This window comes from Notolepis coatsorum, assembly GCF_963971535.1.
Source record: "Notolepis coatsorum genome assembly, chromosome: 3".
NCBI lineage: Eukaryota > Metazoa > Chordata > Actinopteri > Aulopiformes > Paralepididae > Notolepis > Notolepis coatsorum.
In genome coordinates, this window is record NC_140167.1 from 14,646,827 (window position 1) to 14,669,672 (window position 22,846).

The following is a 22,846-nucleotide window of genomic DNA, read 5'->3' on the forward strand; positions in this document are numbered from 1 at the left end:
GCTCCTGATGAGCAGGTTGGCACCTTGCCTCCACACGGTGTGTGAGTGAGTGAATGGGTGAATGTGAGGCATAAGTTGTAAAGCGCTTTGGATAAAAGCGCTAAATAAATGCAGTCCATTTACCGAGTGTAATTCTAGATGCAAAGCGGTTATCTCTTTCATGCTGTGTGTATTGTTCTTTTTGGTTTATTTATTTATTTTAACATTTCTATTTATTCTTTGTCCCCCTTTCCTATTCTATTCTCATCCCATCTCATTTCATCATATCACCTCATCCCATTCCATCTCATCTCTCCTCTCATCTCATTGTGTCATATCTCTCAAGTTTCAAGTTTCTTTAAGTTTCTTTAATAGTTGTCATACAGAAGTACAGAATACTTTCATACAAAATGCTTCTTACTGTTATGCTCCAGAGACTGTGCTAGACAAGATAGTATCAAATAACATAGTATAGCATGTAATTTAGAAGAAGAAAATGAGGTCACAGTGTTCGGTATAGACATATGTACAATGTTCTGAGTTACCATATAATATACAATACTATGCAGTGTACTAATGTACAGTACTATATAGTGCAAAGCAGAAATGGGATGAGGTACAATTTAGGTACAATTTACAGTAAGGTGTACGAGTGTACGAGTTGTAGTGCAATCCTTCATCAATAAATATAAAGTGTGGGGAGTGGGTGCTACAGTGTGTCTGTTTAAAGTGAGTGTGTGCGTGTGGATGTGTGTGCTATGTGCGTTTGGTGGTTGTTGTTGTGTAGTGTTCATTGTTCGTTTAGCAGTCTGATGGCCTGGGGATAGAAGCTTCTTCTGAGTCTTTCTGTGCTCGCCTTGAGACTCCGGTATCGCTTGCCTGACCGCAGCAGTTCAAAGAGGCAGTTGTTCGGGTGACTGGAGTCTTTAATGATTCTCTTAGCCTTGCCCTTGCAACGCTTGTTGTAAATCATCTCATCACATCTCCTCTCATATCACCTCATCCTCAACCTCGTCACATATACACACACGATACCTTCTCATAGGCTCCTTCATAACCATCGGGGTTCATGGAGGGCAGCAGATGGATCCGTGTTTCGGTGACCAGGCGGACGATGCGCTCGTTGCCCCTCTTGTATTCGCGGCACATGTACTCCATGAGGTTGAGCACCAGCTCGCGGCCCAGCGCCTCGTTCCCGTGCATCCCCGCCACGTAGCGGAACTCGGGCTCACCTGTCGGGAGGGGAGGCGTCAGAGGCGTGAGACTTCACTTTACAGTCGACGTGAGGTAGTAGTAGCAGGCCGACGCAGCAGGCTGATCTCACAGAGCATCATGACTTCTATGCTGTTGGGTAGCAGCCCAGAAGCACATGAGGGACCCATTCATTCATCGTAGTAGATAAAGTGCCTCTTGTGTATTGTGTTAGGCAGTAGTGTGTGTGTGTGTGTGTGTGAACTCTAGTACCTTTCCAACAATCATACTGTAAACGGATGGGGCCTAGCTAGCTGGCCTCGCTAGACAGCATTCCTATCCCTGAATGGAAGCGTACAGTATGGAGTTTACTACAGGCCAAGATTCTGAAGAAACAAGAACTGTACAGAGAACATCGTGTGGTAGTAGTGAAAGGGTTAACCTTCTGTCGTGTGGTAGTGAAAGGGTTAACCCGCTGTCGTGTGGCAGTGAAAGGGTTAACATGCTGTGTATTGTGGCGGTGAAAGGGTTAACCCTTTGGTAGTGTGGTAGTGAAAGGGTTAAAGGAACGCACCGACATTATGGGAAATGCACTTACCGTCTTCTCCAGAGTCGGTCAAGAATATAGATACCAATTTCCTCTCTGTACGGACAGTAGTTCAGAGAAAGCGGTATCTATCTTCTTGTCTGACTCTGGGGAGGACGGTAAGCGTTTCCCATAATGTTGCCGTGTTTCTTTAAAGTTCCATGGATTCAACTCCCTTTGCCGGTGAACTAATAATAAGAAAGTCTAACTTTTCTTTTTTTTTTTTTGATCCACTTTTTCTCCCATTTTCTATATTTTCTCCCATCCCAATTTCGTATCATCCAATTCAACCCTCCCCTGTCACGAACGCTGTTTCTTGCCTCCCACAAGCCGGCTGCAGTGAGGACTAAGTCATACATAGCACAAGTCCCCTCCGGTACTTGAGGTAACAGCAGTCGCATCTTTTCACCTGCGCAGCTCGACCTCTCAGTGTCGAGGAGTAACGCGTGGGAGGCTCACGCTGCCCCCGACACTTCCTGATTCTACTGCGCAGGCGCACCAACCGACTTGTAGGAGTCGCTTGTTCACAACGTTCGATCCCCACCCTTCAGTTTTTCCCTCCCCGTAATACGGCCAATGTGTATTACTGCGGACGACCAGCCAAACTGAAAAACAGTGTGGAGAGCTGGATTCGAACACGCGAATCCTAGCGTCTCCACACTGGTGGCGAGTGCCTTAGACCACTACACCACCTAGCCGCCCAAAGTCTAACTTTTCTTATTGTCTATGCTTTCCTGTGCTCTCTCCTGTTGGACGAACAACACCACTTATCCCTGACCTCCAGATGTACCCCTCGACGGCCCCGTTGTACACAATCCTGTCGCTTCGAATAACAACAAATGTTTAAAAAGGTATGAAATCGTATCTGCCCCTCTGCCATAGCAAAAATAAAAGTATTAATACAAAAAATAAATATATGTTTTTAAATTGGCACCAGGATCAAGTAAAAGCATTCTAACGAGGACCAGCTGTCGACACATAAATAATCAAGCATCATTCCTCAGTCTCAGGAGGGAAGTCATTTCACAATGTTGTGTTTCGATCTGACCTTGAAATAACTTTTGCGATCCATCTTATTATGATTAGACCGTGACGAGTGGTCGTGACAGGCTTGCTGGCGGACAGTCAAACAGTCAAATGCGGCACATTTACACACAAAGCGCTGAACTCGATATCACAAAAGGGTCTTTGTTGTTTAGCTGAGAATACATGCTGTTGAATTTGAAAGCATTATCAGTTTGTTTACACAAGACACTTCAGGGTTTCCTTTGCTGCAGAATCCAGCCTGTATAAACACTCCCAGAGCAGCCCGGGGCAGCATAACACTGCTGTCTGGAGAAAACCTCATACCTCCAATTCTGGTGTTTTTTTATTTTGTCTTTTTACTTGAAATTAAAGGGGATATGGTTCTCTTATTTTAGGGTCAAGTTTTGTCTCTCTAAGGACCGTGAAAACCATCCAAAACCCAGCGTGTAAATTCAAATATATAGTTTTTCGTATTTTCCTGAAAAGTCTACCTCTACCCTTTTGGAGATACAAGGTTTTCACTCTTTTTCTCGATCCTCCCATCACAACAGTGAAGCAACTGGGAAGCAACAGTTGTGATTGGAGGATCGAGAAAAGTGGGCGGGGTTTGAGTCAATAAGGAACTCCATTCAAACCGGAGGCGTCAAGGCTTTCAACGCAAATCTTTGAATTCGATTTTTTATTTAACCTTTATTTAACCAGGCAGGTCAATTGAGAACAAATTCTTATTTACAATGACGTTCTGGCGAGAGGACAAAAGAGCGTCTCAAAGGTAACAGGAAAGAGGGGATACATTTTTTTTAACAAACTAAAATAGAAATTATTATTATTATTATTATTATTATTATTATTATTATTATTATTATTATTATTATTATTATTATTATTATTATTATTATTATAATAATAATAATAATAATAATAATAATAATAATAATAATAATAATAATAATAATAATAATAATAATAATAATAATAATAATAATAATAATAATAATAAATGAATTAATAAATAAATAAACCAAATCTGACGAAATCCTGTTCACAGAAAGGGAGTTAAAAACCCCTCTTACCGAGTTCATGCTTGCCAGGATTATCGGAGATCTCCATGACGTAGAGTTTGTGTCCGGAGTAACTCTTCCCGATGTTGTAGATGCGGGTGATGTTGGGGCACTTCTCGTGCACCGCCTTCATGAGCTTCACCGGGGCAGAAGAGGGACTCCGGTTAACCCTTTCACTACCCCGCTACAGAAGGTTAACCGTCTATAGTGTGGTTGTGAAAGGGTTAGCCGTCTGTAGTGTGGTGGTGAAAGGGTTAACCCTTTGGTAGTGTGGTAGTGAAAGGGTTAACCGTCCGTATTGTCGCAGTGAAGGGGTTAACCCTTTGGCAGTGTAGTGGTGGTGAAAGGGTTAACAATTCATGTGTCATTCCTATACGGTCTGCGTTCCGTTTACGTAAAAAAGCCTTATGTATGTTTATGTAAAAGCCTGTTTTTGTTCAACTCAGAGGTCTTTGGCGTTCCTTATATGTCTTGGTCTCTCCAGTAGAGCCTTTTAGTTTTTCCTAGGGAGGTGGCGACGGTCTGGGACGGTCCAGTAAACATTTGTAAACATGGGAACGACTCCCTCCTGAAAGCCAGAAGCCAGAGGTCAAGAACGCTGGAACATATAAAGTCATCAACCCACGGACAATGAGCAGGAGAAGAGGTGCAGATGATTTATGAGCGCGCCGGTTCTCCACGGCGGTGGGTCACCACCACTCCAAAAACAATAATATTATACGTAATAAAAGATTACAATAAACAATTATTCTAAGGTCAACAAGCAGCAGATGACCTCTCCAGCGCTGTAAAGGGACAGCTACAGTCTAATAAAAAAACAAGTATAAACAACATAAAACTACTACATGCAGCACTGAGCATGGCTCCTCAGCTCTCCTTCACCTCAGAGCAAGGACACTATAAAAGAAGGAAGGGTCATCATCACATCAGAATACCAGCGTTCTATGCTCTGCTTGGTGCCAGTTCTATTGAAGCCTATTTTAAAATACTAAATATACCAGCTGTCTGAGGAAATATACATCAACCTATATCAAACGTTAACGCTAGTTAACAAGGCAACAAATTGCAGATGATTCTGACATCCGAGGTGATGACCCTGTCGATCAGCATTCAACTCAAGGTTGGCAGAACTGAACGTTTTCACACTTGGCACCAATGTGCGTTCATGCGCTACACAGTGACGTGATGACCCTTCCTTCCTTATATAGTGTCCCGCTCCATCCCAGAATGTGGGATTGTGTTTCTTATAGTAGATTTAGCTGAAACTGAAGTAGAAGATTGAGCTTCTAACCACCACACAGTTGGGGAAGAAAGCAGAGGAAACATTGGAGAGGATCCAGTTTAATTTGGGGGTTTTGCTGGCTTTGAAAACACATTCTATCTTAACTAAAATAAGATAGGATATTACATACATTCTCAAGTTCTGTGGTTTTTGGGTTCGAGCGAGAGTTGCTCATGCTCACAAATACCGATTGGACTGTCTTAGATTATAGCAATAACATTATTTATGTGTTATTCCCATGGAAGAGGATGGCTGAACTTGCTGAAAATGTGAGTCTGTAAATGGTTAAATCTGTGCTCTGTTTATAAATCTGCAAGCTGTTAAGACTCTGAGTCAAACCTTTGGCTGTGGCTTTGGGTTACAGTAAGTCTTAAAGGGGCACTTCACCAAAAAAACAATGCAGATTTATTTTGCACTATAATCTCACACACATCCAAAAGCGCTAAAGAGACATTGCACACATTCATTTACAACTGTCAAAACTAAATGTATCAATTTTTGAACGAGTTTGAGATTATGTGCAAATTAAATCGGCAATGTTTTTTTTGTGTGAAATGCCCCTTTAAGGCCATAACCTGATTAACACGTGGTCACGATGACTCATCTCACCTTTCTCATCTGTTTGTAGTTGTGATGCTTGAAATCCAGGTCATCTTTCGATCCCGACGGTGTGTCCGAGGACAAGAGATCATCTGGATCTAAAGAGCACAACATCGGTGAGATTTCCACGCTTTGGTTCACAGTTGAGTTGTAATACTAGGTTCAAGGTTCAACGTTCAAGGGTTTCTTTATTAGTGCCCGATGGGTCAATCTGTTGTGCGGACGGGATATTCCAGAGTTAACCCTTTCACTACCACACTACAGAAGGTTAACCGTTCACTACCACACTACAGAAGGTTAACCTTTCACTACCACACTACAGATGGTTAACCTTTCAAGTTTCAAGTTTCAAGTTTCTTTAATAGTTGTCATACAGAAGTACAGAATACTTTCATACAAAATGCTTCTTACTGTTACGCTCCAGAGACTGTGCTAGACAAGATAGTATCAAATAACATAGTATAGCATGTAATTTAGAAGAAGAAAATGAGGTCACAGTGTTCGGTATAGACATATGTACAATGTTCTGAGTTACCATATAATATACAATACTATGCAGTGTACTAATGTACAGTACTATATAGTGCAAAGCAGAAATGGGATGAGGTACAATTTAGGTACAATTTACAGTAAGGTGTACGAGTTGTAGTGCAATCCTTCATCAATAAATATAAAGTGTGGGGAGTGGGTGCTACAGTGTGTTTGTTTAAAGTGGGTGTGTGCTATAAAGTGTGTGGAGTGGGTGCTACAGTGTGTTTGTTTAAAGTGAGTGTGTGCGTGTGGATGTGTGTGCTATGTGCGTTTGGTGGTTGTTGTTGTGTAGTGTTCATTGTTCGTTTAGCAGCCTGATGGCCTGGGGATAGAAGCTTCTTCTGAGTCTTTCTGTGCTCGCCTTGAGACTCCGGTATCGCTTGCCTGACCGCAGCAGTTCAAAGAGGCAGTTGTTCGGGTGACTGGAGTCTTTAATGATTCTCTTAGCCTTGCCCTTGCAACGCTTGTTGTAAATGTTCTGGAGGGTGGGGAGCCCCCCTCCAATTGTGCGTTCGGCTGAACGTGTCACTCTTTGTAGTCTGCTTCGGTCTTGTGCAGTGCTATTCCCAAACCAGGAGGTGATGTTGCCAGTCAAGATGCTCTCTATTGTACATGAGTAGAAGTTCTTAAGGATCTTCTGACTGACTTGGAACTTCCTTAGGCGCCTGAGGAAGTAGAGGCGTTGTCGTGCCTTCTTCACAACACTGTCAATGTGTGTGGTCCATGTCAAGTCCTCGGATATGTAGGCTCCGAGGTACTTAAAGCTGTTGACTCTCTCAACCGGTTCCCCGTCGATGCTGAGGGGGCTGTAGTCCTTGACCCCCGACCTCCTGAAGTCCACAATCATCTCCTTTGTTTTTCTGACGTTCAGGGAGAGGCTGTTTTCCTGGCACCATCCCGCCAGGACCTTGACCTCTTCCAGGTAGGCCCTCTCGTCCTACCTGGAAGCCAGCTGTCATGGGCAGAACACATTGATACCATAGTGAAGAAGATGGGGAGTGGCAGCTAATGGGGATCCTTTTAAACAATAAACAATAAACAATACCGTCTGTAGTGTAGTAGTGAAAGGGTAACCTTCTTTAGTGTGGTAGTGAAAGGGTTAACACTTTGTCGTGTGGCAGTGAAAGGGTTAACCTTCTGTATTGTCGCAGTGAAAGGGTTAACCATTTGATAGTGTGGTAGTGAAAGGTTTAAACTAAAGACAAGACATATCAGAAATAGTATCAGAAATAGTACTATATTACTATTGAATGAAGCTTTTTATTTGTTATTCCCCTTTAACATGGTGTATATATTGTGTGATATATATATATCAGCCGTGCTCTTCATCCAGGGTGCAGCCAGATCAGGAACAATACAATAAAGAGCAAATCTGAGGAACAACTATGAATTAAACTGAAGTCGATTTGAACACTCCTAAAAAGGTTGGAACCAGAATTAGCTCTTACAACCAATTCTGGTTCAGACCTTAGAATATAAACCTCATTTGGGTGTTAAGAGCTCATATATAAACATTGTATGGCCTCATAAAGTCAGAGCCCCATACACCGTCTATGGAGCAGCCCCAGATGTTACATCCCAGTGACATGAGCAGGAGGGTTCTCTCTCTGAGCTCCAGGAGAGAGTGGTGTGTGTTCACAAAGACTTAACTGTCCTGGGGCACAGGGAGAACATATCTGAATTCTTAAAATTGGTAGTATACCCCTTTATGTTGATTTTACCATTTTTTTTTCATCAACACACATCCCCAAATAAAATGATGCAAATTAATTATTAGGATAAATAATAATCAGGGTTACGTAATGATCATTTTAGTTTTGTTCAAGCCCACCTCTAGTAATAGGTCACTTACTGTATATGAACAACTGTGATTTGCATTACTTTGCCGCTATTCTTTTATGCTTGTTTTATGTTTTATATGTCATTTTAAAACTGATTTTCCTTACCTTGTTATCTTTTTTATGCTTGTTTTATATGTCATTTTATGCCATATAATCAAACCATAAACAAAGTGGCCTATTGGGATGCTAGATCCTAATGTGCATTTTTTTTTTTTTTTTATATATCTCCACTTTATGTGCTCATTTTGTGCCTGTCTTTTTTCTGCTGTAAAGCACTTTGAGCTGCAATTCTTATATGAAAGGTGCTATACAAATAAAGTTTATTATTATTATTATTATTATTATTATTATTATTATTATTATTATTATTATTATTATTATTATTATTATTATTATTAATATTATTATTATTACTTATAATGCTGTACCTGTAACGCGGCAGCCAAGTACCTCGGCCCTGAGGCAGATGGTGCCGTTGACGTACCAGGTCTGGGGGTTGATGCGGAGGAAGCGAGCCACCGTGGGCACGGGCAGGACACCCAGCACCGGCGTCTCTGGGTCCTGGTTCCCCTTAAATATCTGAGACACGGGGAAACGACGATGAAGAAAAAAGTGTCAGTTTTGGACTACCTGTACCTCTCTGCTGCCCACGCTACGTTCTCTTGGAATTCTTTCTCGGAATTCTAGAACTCCATCGTCGTTAGAACGTTCAATGAGACGAACACCTGAAAGGATTAAAAGACATTTGTTTTTTGAGCTGTTGTCTTTTTCTGCTTCTATAAAGTCAAGGCTGTGCATCTGGTTAAATGTTATTTGTTCATAGTCCCCTGAATTACCTGGACAATAACAATAAAGATGTTATATCATATAGGGGGCGCTAGTGGCTCAGGAGCTAGAGCGGTCATCTGGCTCCCGTTTTGATTCTGGCTCCCCCCCGATGAGCAGGTTGGCACCTTGCATGGTCGCCTCCGCCATCGGTGTGTGAATGTGTGAGTGAATGGGGTGCATATATTGTAAAGCGCTTTGGGTAAAAGCACTTTATAAATGCAGTTCATATATGTTACATGTTATATAACATGAGGCGTGGCCATTTTAAGAGCCAGTGGGACTATGTGGAAGTGCTGGCATTTGAAACACAACATCCATCCTGTAATGTTAAAGTGATGTCACATCTTACCTGTGCCACGGTATAGGTTAACATGATGATGTCACACCCCTTTTACATGTTTTTATGTGTCTATGTGATGTGTTGTGATGTCATGTGTCTTTACGATGTCTGTTGTCAGGGTTCCTGCCTGTCGGTGCTCCTCCCTCTCTCTGTCTCTCTTTCGCCTTCTCCCGCTCTCATTATGGTCAAGTTGGTGCAGGTGTATTGTCAGTGAGGCAGCTGATCTGAGGTCTGTGGGCATTGAATGAAATCAATGATTTGCATTTGGTTTATAACCTATAGATATTAGTTTATACGTGTTAAACTATAAACGCTGAGGAGACAGCTCCTATGTACGTGTGTGTTTCAAGTGGAAACTGTGGAAGTCACAGACAGGGGCCTGTTAGCGAGATAAGACATTGGCCAAGGCGTTGCTTCGCTTAGTAACAAGAGAGAGGGCGTGGCTACGGGGCTGGCCGCCGTTGCTAGGGAAAAGACGTTATAGCTGTGAGTTTCTTCCGGTTTGGGTCAGACAAGCAGACGAGCAGACAAGCGTTGACAGCGAGACAACAGAGATCCCTCCACCCTCCTCCGAGGCTGGAGGGTGGGGGAGGAGTGACCATGAGGACAGAGCTAGCTACAAGCTAACAGAACAGATCACGGGACAGGCTTCGGCTATGGACCTAGGCCGCAACCATCAAGCGAGATAGAATTATTAATTTAGTTTCTTCACATTTCAAAGACTTTCAACTTAGGCGGCTGGGTGGCGCAGCGGTCTAAGCGCTCGTCACCAATGCGTGAGACACCGGTATCGAATCCGGCTGTCAGCGTTGCCTCCGGCTTGGGCCGGCCGTCATACTGACTCAATTGGCAGAGTCAGCGGGAGAGGAGTCGATGGGTGGTAATCTGGTCGTTGTAAACAGCGACTCCTACAGGTCGGTCAGGGCGCCTGCACAGCAAGGACAGGAGATGTCGAGGGTAGTGTGAGCCTCCCACACGTTACACCTCGCCAATGAGAGTCCGCGCTGGCAGGTGAAAAGAAGTGGCTGGCTGACTCCACATGTATCGGAGGGGACATGCGATAGATTCTTCAACCCTCCCTACGACCGACCAGTGAGGGGCACATGCGAGCAACGGTCAAGACAGGCGAGGGGCGACTAAATTGGAATGGGAGAAAAACAGAAAAAGAAGGAGGAAAAAAAAGTGGATATCTTGTACGAGTCTTATGTTTATGAAATAAATGTAAACCATCAAGGAAAAATACCACGTTTCCAGTGTTGATTCTTCTGATTACGGATGTACCAACGGGGTGATACAGGGTGTGACAGCCAGTAGGATAACCATCTAACAAACACAACGCAGTCTTCACGGAAGGCCAGGTGACGAGTTGATTAGAGGCTGAAGACCACTGCAATCTATCAGCATGGTACATCATGGTATATAACCCCACCCCAGACATGGAGAAGCTGTCCGATCGTAAACTCTCGTTACCAGGCAGTTAGTCATGTTATTATGCTCGTGTTCGCTGTTCTGATACTTCTAGTTGTTCGCCTGGATCTCACATTCTTCGACATTGTCTAACTTGTATTCTCGTCCTCTCTCCTAGCCTGCACGGCGAAGACCTGGAGACACTGGCCTGGCTCACAAGGAAGACCGAACCCGGCTAAGACCTGGAGACACTGGCCTGGCTCACAAGGAAGACCGAACCCGGCTAAGACCTGAAGACACTGGTCTGGCTCACAAGGAAGACCGAACCCGGCGAAGACCTGGAGACACTGGCCTGGCTCACAAGGAAGACCGAACCCGGCTAAGACCTGGAGACACTGGCCTGGCTCACAAGGAACTGCCCTGACATATGCCCGGCTGACGATCCCTGTCCCTGCTCTGACCCCGTCTGTCTGACTCTCTTGCCCCGTGCACACCCTGGACATTACGATTACCACCCCCGTGTACCGACCCCTGCCTGAACTTTGACCATTCCATTAAATACACCCATATTGGGTTCTATCCAGTTCTGTCTACCGTTTCTCCTCGTCTGCACATTGGGTTCCAAAACACAACCGTGATATCTGTATGATGCATGTCTGAACACTTCGTTCCCCTACAAGGACCACAATGGAAATAAGCTCTGAGATTTTTTGTGTCTATCCTTGGCAGTATTCCAGACTGTGCTTCTGTCACTTGTTATTTATATATTGTCAAATAAAGTCAAGTCAAATGGTATTTATTTGATTTACAGTATTTATCTTTACCCAAAGGTGATGTGTTGAGCATGTCCGCTCTTTTCCAGCAATGCACTGCTACAGACAGCTACAGACATTCATACAGTACCTAGGATTGTGTCTGTGTAGCTCAGTCAGTAGAGCGCTTGCCTGGGTTCGATACCGGCCACCGCCAACTTGACGTATGAGCAGCACAGATAAGTACTGGGAGCTGACAGTGGGTTTGACGCTCCACCTCAGCGATCCATCTCCCTGGTCTAGTCGTGCACTGAAGATGGGGATGGACTCCCTCTGTGTACGGCTGATGCCTTGTGTTCATTGACAATAAAATAATCTTTTTCTTCTATACCTACCCAGTACAACCACAATCTTCCGGGATACAACCGCATGTTGGGGGATTGAGTGCCTTTACTCAAGGGTACCTCAATGACAGTCGCCGAAGGAGCGAAGAGCTTTGTCCGTTCACCTCCCCCCACCCCGGTTTTCCTGTGGGTCCCGCCCGGGGATCGAACTGCCAGTCACAAGCCTGCTGCTTCTCTAACCTTTTAGGCTACGACTGCCGATTGAGGAAGTGGGTATACTGTAAGCTGTGTACTAAAGAGGGGAGTGGGGACGAGGGTATACTGTGACTCCACAGTCCTGTATAAGTTCATAGTAATTAGTCTGATAGGTGGGTACATGCTCAGAAGAAGAGGTGGGTTGGTGTACTATGTACACTTGCATATAGGGGTGGGGGGGAAATCCATACAGCAATATATTGTGATATCTTTGTAGTTTTGCAGTAGGAAGAATGTCATAAATCACAATATATCACAGTATTGTGACTCTAGTATGGTGATAATATCGTGCTGGAAACAATAAATGCTGTTTTTCACCTCCAAAATGTCATACAGGCTTGGTATTTGCGGACGGAAAAAATTCTTGAGCACGAAAAATACATTAGAAAAAACAAGAGAGAACGAGGCAACGCATATAGAACATACAGTACATAGAACATACAGTACATAGAACATAGAACATACAGTACATAGAACATACAGCACAGAGAACACAAAGCCTTACCGCCTCCTCTGTCCCGTTCATGCAGGTCTCCCAGTCGATGGAGTCATTACTCAGCTGGATTTTGTAGGTGTGGACCCAGTCCCAGCTGGTAGATGAGGTACGATAAAGAGATCATTAATAAACAACGATGCATTGAGATATGAACGGAACAGGCCAAAATTCTGGGGAATGAGTCAGACAAGAAGATAGATACCAATTCCCTCTCCATGCGTTCAGTAGAAAGCTATGCAGGCTGCAAGCTAGTCTAACTTAGCACAAATGAATGGGAGCGGATACGGATCAGCTAGCCGGTAACTTAATACTCCGGGGAGAGGTGTTTTTGGCCAAAAGCAAGGCTAGCTGGTCTGTATCTACTTCCATTAATGTGCTTGTGCTAAGCTAGGCTAGCTTGCAGCCGGATTGCTTTCTATCCGCACAGAGGGGAAATTGGTGTCCATCTTCTCGTCTGACTCTGGAGAAGACGATAAGAGCATTTCCCATAATGTTGGCCTTTAAATAAACCTGCATTGTTATCCATAGTTCGTTTTTTAGAGGGTTAAACTTCCCCAAACCGAATTACAGTTAACTACAACTAAAGATGACTTTGAACTGTTGAACAGTAATCCAGAACTATTTTATTGCACTGTAAAAAACAGATTTTTATATGTCTGCACTTTATGTGCTAATTTGTTGTCTATTCTATTCTACAATTGTATTGCACTGCACTATTGCACTATTTTACTCTGTCTATTTTATCTTACTCTTTTCATTATTGTCTATTTAAAACTGAATCAAACCATAAACAAGTTGGCCTGTTGGGATGTTAGATCCTAATGTGAAAAACTGTGATTTTATATGTCTGCACTTGTGTGTAGTATGTGCTCATTTTATGCCTGTCTTTGTTATGTTGTGATGCACTTTGAGCTGCAGTTTCTGTATGAAAGGTGCTATACAAATAAAGTTTATTATTACACTGAATAGACATCAATCCTGACACTACCTGACCTCCAGATGGAGTTCCTCCCCTGCAGAATGACCCCGGTGAAGAGGGTGAGATCGATGGCGTCCACCTCCAGCCACTGGTTCCGGTCTTTATGCGCCGCACACCAAGCGCCGTCGTACATGTCACCGTCCTCAATGCCAGACTACCAGCACAAAGTAAATGTTCAAAAAGGTCACATTCAAGGTTCAGAAGTCAGTGAACAGGCTAGACAGGCTGTAGAGTGGTTTTCAAATGACCTGACAGGTAGATTGCAGTGTGTAGTCTGCTGGTTTTTCATCCTCTTTCCTCTGGGTGTACCACAAGGTTCTGTACTGGGACCTCTACTGTTCTCCATATATGTTAATGATCTTTGTATCAACCTGTCTAATGCTGCTTATTTTTTATATTTTTATATTTTATCGATACACTGACACCAATATATATCTTTATATAATTCTTCAATCCATTTTGCTGCAATAACAATTATTGGAATGAGGTGAACAGACTGAAAACGTTATCTCATTAAATGAAACAGATGATGTATATATATTTTTAATGCAGATATTGACATGATTTTCCATTGGGGACATCCCTTTCTGTTGAAAAAAGGGAATACATCACAATATCGTGATATTACAATATCACAACTCTAGTATCGTGATAATATCGTATCATGGGGCCTCTGGTGATTCCCACCCCTACTTTTCCCCTAGTATTTTGTTGTTTTCTAGAGCAGCATAGTGAAGGAAAACAAGAAGACAAAAATGTGAAACCACGCTGACAGAATTCATGGAGAATTATACCTCCACGGGGTAACAGACTTATACGGAGAGACTCTGCTAGACTAATCAGCACAATCTGATTCAACCGACCTGGATGTTTAGCCTGCCCCTATGAGGACCCAGTCCGGTGCGCTGGTAGGAGGAAGCTTGGAGCTGGCTGTCATCAACACGCAGGGACTCCAGGCCGAGGGGAGGGCAGTCTGCAGGAAGGATGAATGCATTGAACAGATAGAATCTCCTGTGTGTGCTTGTGTCTTGCCTATATAGGGATGCTGATCCTGCACAACGCACAAGTGAAAAAGTCCTGTCTGGACTGAATGACTGCTGAGGGGGTTTAACCGGCCTAGTTTGGATGTCCTGAGTGAGCAACCCTCAAGGCTGATGTAACACGATGCTCCACTGTGTAGAGAGTAAATCTGTGGGGAGTGTTTTAGGCCAATGTTTCCCACAAGATTTGAAATGCTTAATCCTCCCGTGGGTCCGCGCCCGCAACCCCTGTGTTCCGCCTGTAGTCTTGGGGAGTGCGGGACAGAGGACTGCAGATGAAGTCAATCTCTGGAAGACGAGAGAGAACTTGTATGTAACTCGAGACATGATGGAGGGGTTCGGGTATACAACAGCTGCAGGCATGTTTGGGGCTTTTGAAAACATCCAGTAAAATTCCCGTCAATCACAAAGTAACTGACAGGGCAAGACTGCTTAATTTCGTTGCATATGGATTTGAATAGAGACGTTGCTGTATAGTCGAACACTTAAGATGGGAGGGGCGGCGCGGACATTTTATTGATTGGGGTGATTTCAACAGATTCTGTTTTCAGAATCACAAAGCGAGGAACTCTGGGCCAAAGTCCCACTTTCTCTACCTCATACAATGAAAATGTAATGCAAAGTGAATCAAAGACAGGAGACTGTATTTTGAGAGGTTTTCCCCACAACTGTGATTCACCAGCATTGTTTTTCAGGCAGGTTCATCATGCATTAGAAATCACATTAAGAATTACATTAAAAAACATCTAAATCAGGTCAGTTATCCTTGACCTTTAACCCCCCCCCACTACAGATGTAGCTCAACTTCACTTCATCCATGATTAAACAGTTGCTGGAAAATGTTATGACACTTGTAGGCTATTTAATTAATTAATTGTATGTAATCAGATACAAGCCCAGATTCGGCTCAAACAAGGGACTAAACACGTTTCGCAATTATGCCACATCAATGTGGAACGCCCTACCCAAAGCTGTAAAGGAATGTGAATCACTACCCACTTTCAAAAACACTCTCAAAGAACACCTACGGGAGACTGCAATTCGAAACTGGCCCCTAGAAATGTCCTAACCCAGATGGACAGTAAAGACCAAGTATGGCTTTGTCAGTATTCCAATGTACAGTGTACATTGAAAATGGGGGACCCTGATGTAAACAAGACGAAAGTCTTTCTCTGGTCTGCATCCCCTTAACAATTGTATGTATTGAGCTGTACTGTACTGTACCCATTCTGCAATCTGTTAATAAACTTTTCAATCAATCAATCAATCAATCAATCAATCATGCAATTAGATTAATAAGATTAATAATTTATAAATCTGGGTTTTTAGCCTACATGGTTGAAATTCTTAGAGAATCATCCAAAAACAAAAAAGACAAAGGACACTGGTATAGTGCTGCTCACCCAGTTGTTTCTTTTGAGCATCTTTTTTCTTGCTTTCAACAGTTGCACCGGCCGCGTCTTTGGAGCGTTTGTCTCCATCTCGACTGCTCTTCTTCTTCTCGCCTGTTTGATTGTTTCTGACCGTGGTGGTGAATAACTTTGGCGCTGTTGTTGTCGTTGTTGGTGTCCATCCGACGCTGCTGTTATCTTGACGAGTAGTAGAATAATGGATTGTGACAGACTCAGTAGTGACAGCACTGGTGTGTGAAGTTGCGGCTGTACTTACGTTCAATGAAGAACCCGCGGTCGTTCCATTACTAAATGCATCGACATCGTTCAAGTTTTTTAGAACGAGTATCGCAAACCACATGCATGATACTACCTTTGTCATTTTTCCTTGTTTGCGGCAGCCTGCAAAAAACATCCCAACTCATGGACAGATCACAGATGACAGACGACCCAAGCGCCCCTCAATCTCCCTCCCTCGGTCCCTCCCTCATCCATCCTATATTATATGCTGCCTCCCTCCCTCCCAGAGTCATCCTAAAAAAACGTAATCCACAAAGAACAAGCGCATGGAAGTCCATTCAACGCACCTAATAAATCCTAAATGTACTCATTCGGAACCAAAAAAAAAAAAAAAAATTCAAGCGCAGCTTTAGATTTAGTGTAGCATGAGATACCTCATTTCTTTGGTTGACCCTCGCCCATGCAATTGCACAACTGTAATGACACAAATGAAGAATACTGGAATTGATTTCTTTTTATTATTGTATTTATAATGTAAAATGTTTTTGTTAATGTTTTTTATTTTGTATGTATAAACTTTATTATCCAGTATACCTGATTTCAACGTTGAGGCTATGTTGTAGCCAGTGTTGTATAGTCGAGTCACTAAATCTTGAGTCCGAGTCTCTCGAGTCCCCAGTGTTCGAGTCGAGTCCGAGTCCGAGTCCGAGTCACCAAAGAAGAGCCCGAGTCGAGTCCCCATTACCCTGATCCGGGTCCGAGTCTGAGTCATCCTCCAGGTTGAGTCCACTCCACTCTGGCAGTCAAAGAGATGACATACAAATAAAAAAAGGTCTACATTAAACATAAATGACACGGCAGTCATCATTTCAAAGGGAGTTTATTTACTTTGTGACACTAGCCAAACAAATGCACTAGCCATCAATATCTTATTCCAAATGAGTAGGGCCTATTACAAAAAATAATAATACTGCATGTATTTATCAATTAACGAGTCCTCGTCTGCACTTTCCGAGTCCGAATGCAGTCAATGCTCGAGACGAGTCCAAGTCCGAGTCATCAGCTCAAGTCCAAGTCGAGTCACGAGTCCTGAAAATCAGTCCAGGACTGATCCTCATATTGTCCTTCATATAGCCCAGAATATGTCAGGCTAAATATAGACCACTTTTATCCCAAGCAGTTTAATTCATTATTACATATTTATAATATCACACAAATAAGTATACATAACCAGACATAGAGAAATTGCAATAAATTTCTTTTAGCACAATATATGCATGGACTTCAGTTATGCATCTTTGATCTTACACATTTACAGTTATTTGTGTGATATTATAAATATGTAATAATGAATTAAACTGCTTGGACTAAAAGTAGTCTATATTTTGCCATATTCTGGGAACTCCCTCCCCGCAGAACTCCGCAACGCCCCACTCTGGACTCATTAAAAAAACTCCTCAAAACCCACCTCTTCAACTTGCCTTTCACCCCTAATTTACCACTTTGTATGTTGTGTCTGTCCACTATGTTTGTTACTTTTGTTTGTTTCTCCCCCCCCCTATGTAAAGCGACCTTGGGTCTTTTGAAAGGCGCTATATAAAACTAAAACTAATTATTATTATTATTATATGAGGGCTATGACATAGCCTCAACGTTGAAAATGGGTCTAGTGCTTACTGGGAGCTATAGATGTTTTTTCTGTACTCTGGTGCAGTAGTATAGTCTGGGTACACTGAGTACACCGAGTGTACCCTCTGCACATTTTCTTTAAAAAATATTCTTGACTAACGTCAAATCATGTCTTGGTTGCGGGAGGCTAATATAGCATTTGTCCAAACGTCGTCCCAGTCAAACTCAGGGTCTAACTCTGGGATGTCCCCTTGCCAGACTGTAATGTAAATTTTTTATATGTGGATTTGATTAAAATGTATCACAGTTTATTATTGTTATTTAACTTTTTTTTTGTATCTACTTTTTCTGTATTTTTCTCCCATCCCAATTTAGTCGTTATGCCAATTCCCCCCTCCCCTTCCTGGTCGTTGCGCGCATTTCCCCCCCACTTGCCGGTCTAGGGAGGGTTGATAGATATCCTATCACATGTCCCCTCCGATACATGTGGAGTCAGCCAGCCGCTTCTTTTCACCTGACAGCGAGGACTCTCACTGGGGGAGCGTAACGCGTGGGAGGCTCACACTACTTCCCCCAGTTCCCTCCCTCGCTGAGCAGGCGCCCCGACCGACCTGTAGGAGTCGCTGTTTACAACGACCAGGATACACACCCCGCCGGCTTCCCACCCGCTAACACTGCCAATTGTGTTAGTATGGACGACCGACCAACCGGAGGTACCGCTGACAGCTGGATTCGATACCAGTGTCTCTGCGGTGGTAGACAGACGCTTAGTCCGCTGCGCTACCCAGCCGCCTTGTTATTATTATTATTATTAGACACAAGGGATAAGTCTCCCTGGCTTTCTGTCAGAAATAGTGCCGCCCTGCCTGGGTTAGTCCCCGCCCCAATGCTGCTTGGGCCACGCCCCCCCCCCCCCCCCCCCCCGATAATCGCATTGTACCCCCCAGAAAAAAGCTAGACTACACCACTGCTCTGGTGATGGAGGAGGTTGATGGTGGAGCAAACTACAACACCACATGTTTTGTTCCAGACTTTGGTGTATTGACTCTATGAAAGATTTCTGCACCAGTTTTTTGTTTATTTAATCAATGGAATCCTCTAGATATAAATGAGGAACTGCACTTGGATAGAAACTATAAATCAAACAAATTAACTCTGAATGGCCATTCAACCGAATTAATCTGTGCACAGTTTTGCATTTGTTTTTTTAGCCTTTATTTACACAGGGTAGGCTCATTGAACACGGATGCTCTTTTTCAGCAGCGCCCTGCTTGCTTCACACTCGTACACACTATACGACTAAGGTACCCATGTACATGTCAAAATACTTCCCAAAGGTCAGTGAATACCACGACCACAACACCAGAGGGAGTTCCACAAATCATGTTAAACCCAGATTCGGCTCAAACAAGGGACTAAACACGTTTAGCAATTATGCCACATCAATGTGGAACGCCCTACCCAAAGCTGTAAAGGAATGTGAATCCCATTCCCTACCCACATTCAAAACCGCTCTAAAAGAGCACCTACGGGAGGCTGCAATTCGAAACTGGCCACCGTAAATGTCCAAACCCCCCCACACCCCCTCCTAATAGACAGTCTCCTCCCCACCGTATGTATGTATTCTCTCCCCACCGTATGTATATTTCTCTCCCACCCACCCACCCACCCCCTCCTAATGTACAGTCTCCTCCCCATCATATACTCTCTGTCAGGATCTATGGGTAACAGTACTGTATATTTGCATATCATATATGTCACAATTTAATGTAACAATACTATATACCTGTATGTCATGTATGTCCCTATGCCATAAATGTCATGATGTCATGTATGTTGTGTATGTCATAAATGTCACTATGAATTGAAAATGGGGGACCCTGATGTAAACAAGACAAACGTCTTTCTCTGGTCTGCATCCCGTACTGTATTGTACCCATTCTGCAATCTGTTAAATAAAATTTTCATTCATTCATTCATTCATTCATTCATTCATTCATTCATTCATTCATTCATTCATTCATTCATTCATTCATTCATACTGCACACATTCTAGCCCCTTTCGTGACTGCAGTCACGAAAGGGGCTACACGCATTCATACCTGGGAGCTACAGAAATACATGGAATATTTCATTAATTATATTATCATTAATTTGTTATACCCCTGTTGTGCATTTAACAGTTCAATTGAATAAAATGTCAAATGGTCTTTTATTTTGATGTGTCATTGTACGACCTTTATTCTGAAATCGATGAATTATCTAGAATCTGATTGGTGCGTCGTTGCTATGACGTGTATACGGGAAACGGCCACGCAAGCGACTGGAATCATAACAAGCATTTCAAGCCTCTCTACTCAGCTATATCACGTTAACTGTGGGCTATTTGGTTACATTTTCTTAATCGCATTTATTGCATGCGTTCCTTGACTGTTGGCATTTGCAGAATTCCAAACAATCTGGATGTAATATATTATGATAAAATGTTTCTGGCCAGTGCGCGATCAGCTAACCAGCAGCTAGCAAGCAAATGGCTGTTCGACAGTGATGCGAGATGCTTTGCAAAGTAAGTGCACGGGAGTCTATTTATCTTGACTATAGATACACCCAAATTGTAAGCCCTGTGATGGCGATATATACATTACTGAAACGTTGCTCTTCTCCGGGGAATGAGCATGTCCCCACCGTATGTATATTTAATATTTCTCTCCCACCCACCCACCCCCTCCTAATGTACAGTCTCCTCCCCACCGTATGTATATTTCTCTCCCACCCACCCCCTCCTAATGTACAGTCCCCTCCCCATCATATTCATATGTATATACTCTGTCAGGATCTATGGGTAACAGTACTGTATATTTGAATATCGTATATGTCACAAATGTAACAGTACTAAATACCTGTATGTCATGAATGTCCCTATGCCATAAATGTCATGATGTCATGTATGTTGTGTATGTCATAAATGTCACTATGAATTGAAAATGGGGGACCCTGATGTAAACAAGACGAAAGTCTTTCTCTGGTCTGCATCCCCTTAACAATTGTGTGTATTGAGTTGAGCCGTACTGTATTGTACCCATTCTGCAATCTGTTAATAAGGTTTTCAATCAATCAATCAAACAGCAGTGGCAAATAAGGCCCCAGTTACCTGCTTCAATTACTAGCGACCAATCGCACTCACCTCCATAACCATGATGTGCCTGGAACATCTAGTCAAAGACATTTAATCAATAACCTGCGACCCGCTGCTGTTTGCCTACAGCTGTGCTGAGGTCGCAGTGGCCCTGGTCCTGCTGCACAGCGAGGTCGCCACACACGTCCAGTCCATCCTTTTTATAGACGGTAAATAAATGTAATACAAAAAAAAACATGACCATTTAACTAACAGACCACAAAAAGGTGTGGATCAACATTAATCATCACACGTCTTCCACAGTGGTGCTAAGTGATCCCACAGGGATGCTGCTAGGCCTCCTATTACACATCTATGCACATGATTGACTAGTACTGCCTTAAATATATTAATTCCAGTTTGATTGTACAATTTGCGGATGTTACAACTTTAATCGGGCTCATTACTGTGAAACGGTGAAATCGGTTGCCCGTCTTGTTATTTGATGCGAGGACAAAAGCCTAAATCTAAATGTTAAGAAAACAAAGGCAATTCTATTTGATTTCAGAAATAACAACGTGGGGCTCATCCTTATTGTAATACACAGGTTTTTAGATTCCCTGGAATCTAAAAATATCCTCATAAAAAAAAAAAAAATTGATGGCTTACGCAGTTTGGCATGGGAAACTGTCTATAGATGCACTGTAACAAATTAAATCACTGTGTTTGTCTGTATGGTATTGTAGCCTGGCTGTCAGCCGAGCGCAGATCATTGGAGTGCGTGATGCGTACTGCGCCCATGCGCCCAAGTCACCCGGGCCAACGAGCTGTTTGTCCCTCTGCAGTCGGGGAAATGGTACCAGCCCTCCAAGGCAATAACAAGTCGGGTTGGAGTTTCTATCCGAGCGCAGTGCGCACAATCGGCCGCAGGGCACGCTGACTGACAGAGGCGCCACTAAATGCATATTTGCACTTCATTATATCAGAACCTTGCTTGCACAACTACAACCTTCTGTATGACTGACATACTAACTGTCTTCTACTTCATCTCTGTAGGCAGACTCATCGTTGTTGGAGATTCGTTCCTCCTACCACTGTTGTGTCATCTGCAAACTTGACTATAGTGTTTGAGGGGTGTATGGCAATGCATCCATAATGTATATATAGAGTATGGGCGGCTACGTGGCGTAGTGGGCAAGGCGCTCACCGCGAATGACGGAGACGCTGGGCTTGCCTGTTCGAGCCCAGCGCTCCACATTGCTTTCAGTTTAGCTGGTCGTTCATACTAATACACATTGGCCGTATTAGGGGGTGGGAAACTGATGGGTGGGGATCGGGCGTTATGGACAGCGACTCCTACAGGTCGGTTGGTGCGCCTGCGCAGTATAATCAGGAAGTGTCAGGGGCAGCGTGAGCCTCCCACGCGTTACTCCTCGCCACTGAGAGATCGAGCTGCGCAGGTGAAAAGATGCGACTGCTGTTACCTCAAGTACCGGAGGGGACTTGTGCTAGGTATGACTTAGTCCACATTGCAGCCGGCTTGTGGGAGGCAAGAAACAGCGTTCGTGACAGGGGAGGGTTGAATTGGATGATACGAAATTGGGATGGGAGAAAATATAGAAAAATGGGAGAAAAAGTGGATCAAAAAAAATTTATATATAGAGTAGAGCAGCGGACTCAGCACGCAGCCTTGAAATTGAGGTGTGCCTGCCAGTGCTGAGGGACAAGCTGGAGGAGAGATGGGAGCCGAGGCTGACTGTCTGTGGGCGATTAGATAAGAAGTCTCTGCAGGGCTCCACCGCTCCAGAGTAGACTAACTTTTTACATTGGTTGCACCAGTGCGCCTAACTTTTTCATTTAGGTGCACCAGCACATAATTTAGACCTGCAACCAAAAATGTTCACCGCGCCTTTTGACGCTGCAATAATACGTT

At 43.4% G+C, this 22,846-nt stretch overlaps 2 protein-coding genes across 2 annotated transcripts in view; one reads left to right on the forward strand and one right to left on the reverse strand.

Moving 5' to 3' along the window:
• cpxm1a (carboxypeptidase X (M14 family), member 1a) overlaps nucleotides 1-16,384 on the reverse strand; it is a 33,517-nt gene extending 17,133 nt beyond the window's left edge. The window contains exons 1-8 of the mRNA XM_084310884.1: nucleotides 15,942-16,384; nucleotides 14,362-14,471; nucleotides 13,513-13,652; nucleotides 12,529-12,613; nucleotides 8,526-8,676; nucleotides 5,735-5,823; nucleotides 3,856-3,979; nucleotides 1,015-1,211 (exon numbers count right to left, since the gene is read on the reverse strand). Of these exons, the coding sequence (XP_084167010.1) occupies nucleotides 1,015-1,211; nucleotides 3,856-3,979; nucleotides 5,735-5,823; nucleotides 8,526-8,676; nucleotides 12,529-12,613; nucleotides 13,513-13,652; nucleotides 14,362-14,471; nucleotides 15,942-16,344 (1,299 nt within the window). The 5' untranslated portion in view covers nucleotides 16,345-16,384. The remainder of the gene's footprint in view (nucleotides 1-1,014; nucleotides 1,212-3,855; nucleotides 3,980-5,734; nucleotides 5,824-8,525; nucleotides 8,677-12,528; nucleotides 12,614-13,512; nucleotides 13,653-14,361; nucleotides 14,472-15,941) is intronic.
• A 3,728-nt stretch (nucleotides 16,385-20,112) lies between these two features.
• LOC311224508 (RING finger protein 145) overlaps nucleotides 20,113-22,846 on the forward strand; it is a 29,882-nt gene continuing 27,148 nt past the window's right edge. Inside the window, exon 1 of the mRNA XM_084309529.1 lies at nucleotides 20,113-20,364. The gene's annotated coding sequence lies outside the window, so the exon portion shown is untranslated. The remainder of the gene's footprint in view (nucleotides 20,365-22,846) is intronic.